This window comes from Gastrolobium bilobum, unplaced genomic scaffold (genome assembly GCF_033153095.1).
Source record: "Gastrolobium bilobum isolate Gb01-03AN ecotype WA unplaced genomic scaffold, APGP_CSIRO_Gbil_v1 utg66911, whole genome shotgun sequence".
Lineage (NCBI taxonomy): Eukaryota > Viridiplantae > Streptophyta > Magnoliopsida > Fabales > Fabaceae > Gastrolobium > Gastrolobium bilobum.
Genome location: NW_026897163.1, coordinates 113,972 through 117,016, shown reverse-complemented (window position 1 = coordinate 117,016; position 3,045 = coordinate 113,972). Strand labels below are relative to the sequence as shown.

Below are 3,045 nucleotides of genomic sequence, written 5' to 3'. Positions count from 1 at the left end.
AAAGCATTGCTGAGTTCAATTTGATAAAAATATCATTTGTCAAATGCATTATGCAATGCCATTTCCTTCAAAAATCCCAGTAACACAACCCAATCCAATTTTCTGATACCATAAAACCCGCTTACTGCGTCATATGTACATGCCACCTATACCCACACACACTTTCTACCTTATCATAACAACGTTCCTGTCTTCTGTCTCCCCTATTATTCCCTATATGTCTTTGCTTCTCTTTCCACCCATAGCCACCATATCACCACAGCACATACATATAATTTTTCACACCCATCACTTTTTTTTTTCTCCCTATGAGATTACCCTTTTTCTCAACGAACACACACCACTATTCATTTCCCCTTTTCGCCACCGGCATCGTGCACAGGCCGCGGTGGCCGCGCATGAACGCCGCTCTTTCTTTCCGGCGCCGCCATCGCCGGAAAGACAAGGTGGTAGTCATCATGGGCGCTACCGGCACTGGAAAATCGCGCCTCTCCGTCGACCTCGCCACCCTCTTCTTCCCCTTCTTCGAAATCGTGAACTCCGATAAAATGCAAGTCTATAATGGCCTCGACATCACCACCAACAAGATTCCCATTGAAGAACGCAACGGTGTGCCTCACCACCTTCTTGGTAAGTTCGACCCTAAGAACGGCGAGTTAACCCCTTTGGAGTTTCGCCGGATCGCTGGTGAAGTCGTCGCCGACATTACTTCCCGGAGGAAACTTCCCATCGTCGTCGGAGGGTCCAACTCGTTCATTCATGCTCTTCTCGTTGAACGTTTTGACCCCGAGTTGAACGTGTTTGATGAGACTTCGCTCACGATTGTCCCTGAGTTAACTCAGTTCAGGTACGAGTGCTGCTTCCTCTGGGTGGATGTTTCGTTCCCTGTGTTATCGGATTATTTGTTGAAGCGAGTTGACGACATGCTTGACTCGGGGATGGTGGACGAGTTGGCCGAGTTCTTTGACCCGGAAACGGGCGATTTGGAAGTTGACTCGGCGAGTCCGAGTGGATTGAGGAAGGCAATTGGGGTGGCGGAGTTCGACCGTTATTTGAAGGAATACCCGCCACCGTTGGGGTTCCGAGGTTGTTGGGAGAAAGAGGGGGAGAATCGCATGCGGAATGGTGCATACGAGGGTGCTGTGAGGGCGATCAAGGACAAAACGTGTCATCTGGCGAAGAGGCAGATAGGGAAGATCCTGCGGTTAAAAAGGGCGGGGTGGGACCTACGGAGATTGGACGCCACGGCGGCGCTCAGCGACGGAGGAAGGAGGTCGGAGATTTGGGAGAGGGAGGTGTTGGAACCGAGCGTGAAGATTGTGAAGCTGTTCATGAAGGAGTAGGTCTTGTCTTACAACTAAATCCAGCTACTTGCCAAGTCGAAATTATTTTATTTTATTTTTTCTGTTATCTCTCTCTAATTTGAGAAAATAGAAAAATTGGAAAGAATACATAAATGAAAGTTGGCAATTTGGATCACTAGTTGGGACCAATGCTGCAGGGAACGAGAGAAGATATGTGTTTTGGAGGACTGGGCGACCAATTTTTGGGTTTTGGAGTTGAGGTGAATAGGAGGGTTGATTCATATGTGAGTCCACAAATTCTGTTGATGACTGCAGCTATGGTAACGAAGAAACGCGAAAAACAAAAGAGAAGGAAAACAGTACAGAAAATGTTGAGCAATTTTTGTAGCTAGCAAGTAGCATTAGAGTTTTGTTGGCAAAAAAAATTTATTTATTGTAATTTAATTAAATAATTACGCAAATATCACAGTTTGAGAAATATTTACGCATCTATTGCATACTGTGACGCCCCATTTGGGCGTCACATGTGACGCCCCACTGGGGCGTCTCTCAGGAGGGGAAGACGCCCAAATAGGGCGTCTCTCATGAGGTGGTGACACGTGTCACTTGTTTTTCCAAAAAAAAAATTAATTTAATCATAAAACTTCTAAAGGCCATAACTTTTGACTCGAGTATCCAAATCAGGTAATTCTTTTTTTGATTCCACATAACTTTTCGAGATCTACGCAATGACATCTCATTTGACATATTTTATTTCTCACAAACACAATTTTAATTTGCAAGAATGGTATTATAAGAGCGGTTAAACCCAGAAGCCTCTGAGTTTGGTTTGTGATTTAAATTCAAAATAAAAAAATTATTATTAATAAGGAAAACAAAATAAAAATTTGATTTGTGATTTAAACTAAAAAATCAATTTGAAAAATCTGTAGAAATAAAGAAAATAATTAAATAAATATTCTAAATTTCTAAGGAAGAAGGATATTATTTTTAAAATTAATGATTAATGCTATAAGCTTCTGGGTTATTATTCGTGGTCTGAAATTAATGATGGCTTATGAATGTTTTTCAAAAATAAAATTACCTAAATTAGGCGTGATTTCCTCTTGATTGAAACCCAATTTAGACGTGATTGGTAATGTGTTAGGTTTTGACAAGTGTTGACACGTGTCACATTTTTAAACTCAGAAGCCTCTGAGTTCTGCGTTTGGGATTTAATACAAAAAATAAATCAAGATTTGATGTGTGATTTAAATTTATAATAATAATTTTTTTATTTTTATTATAAAAAAATTTGGTTTGTGATTTAAATTAAAAGTAACAATTATTATTAATAAGGAAAACAAAATAAAGATTTGATTTGTGATTTAAACTCAAAATCTATTTGAAAAATCTGTATTAATAAAGGAAATAATTAAATAAATATTCTAAATATCTAAGGAAGAAGGATTACCTGATTTTAATTAAATTATGTTGGTGAGAAATAAAATATATCAAATGAGATGTCATTGCGTAGATCTCGAAAAGTTATGTGGAATCAAAAAAAGAATTACCTGATTTGGATACTCGAGTCATAAGTTATGGCCTTTAGAAGTTTTATGATTAAATTAATTTTTTTTTTTGGAAAAACAAGTGACACGTGTCACCACCTAATGAGAGACGCCCCATTTGGGCGTCTTCCCCTCATGAGAGATGCCCCAGTGGAGCGTCACATGTGACGCCCAAAAAGGGCATCACAGTG

The 3,045-nt window shown here is 39.7% G+C and overlaps 1 protein-coding gene across 1 annotated transcript; it reads left to right on the top strand.

Annotated features, from left to right (window-relative positions):
- The first annotated feature begins 308 nt into the window (after positions 1 to 308).
- LOC133304619 (adenylate isopentenyltransferase-like) lies at positions 309 to 1,343 on the top strand. The gene has a single exon (XM_061504663.1). The coding sequence runs from the start codon at positions 309 to 311 to the stop codon at positions 1,341 to 1,343; it is 1,035 nt and encodes a 344-aa protein (XP_061360647.1).
- The last annotated feature ends 1,702 nt before the right edge of the window (positions 1,344 to 3,045 follow it).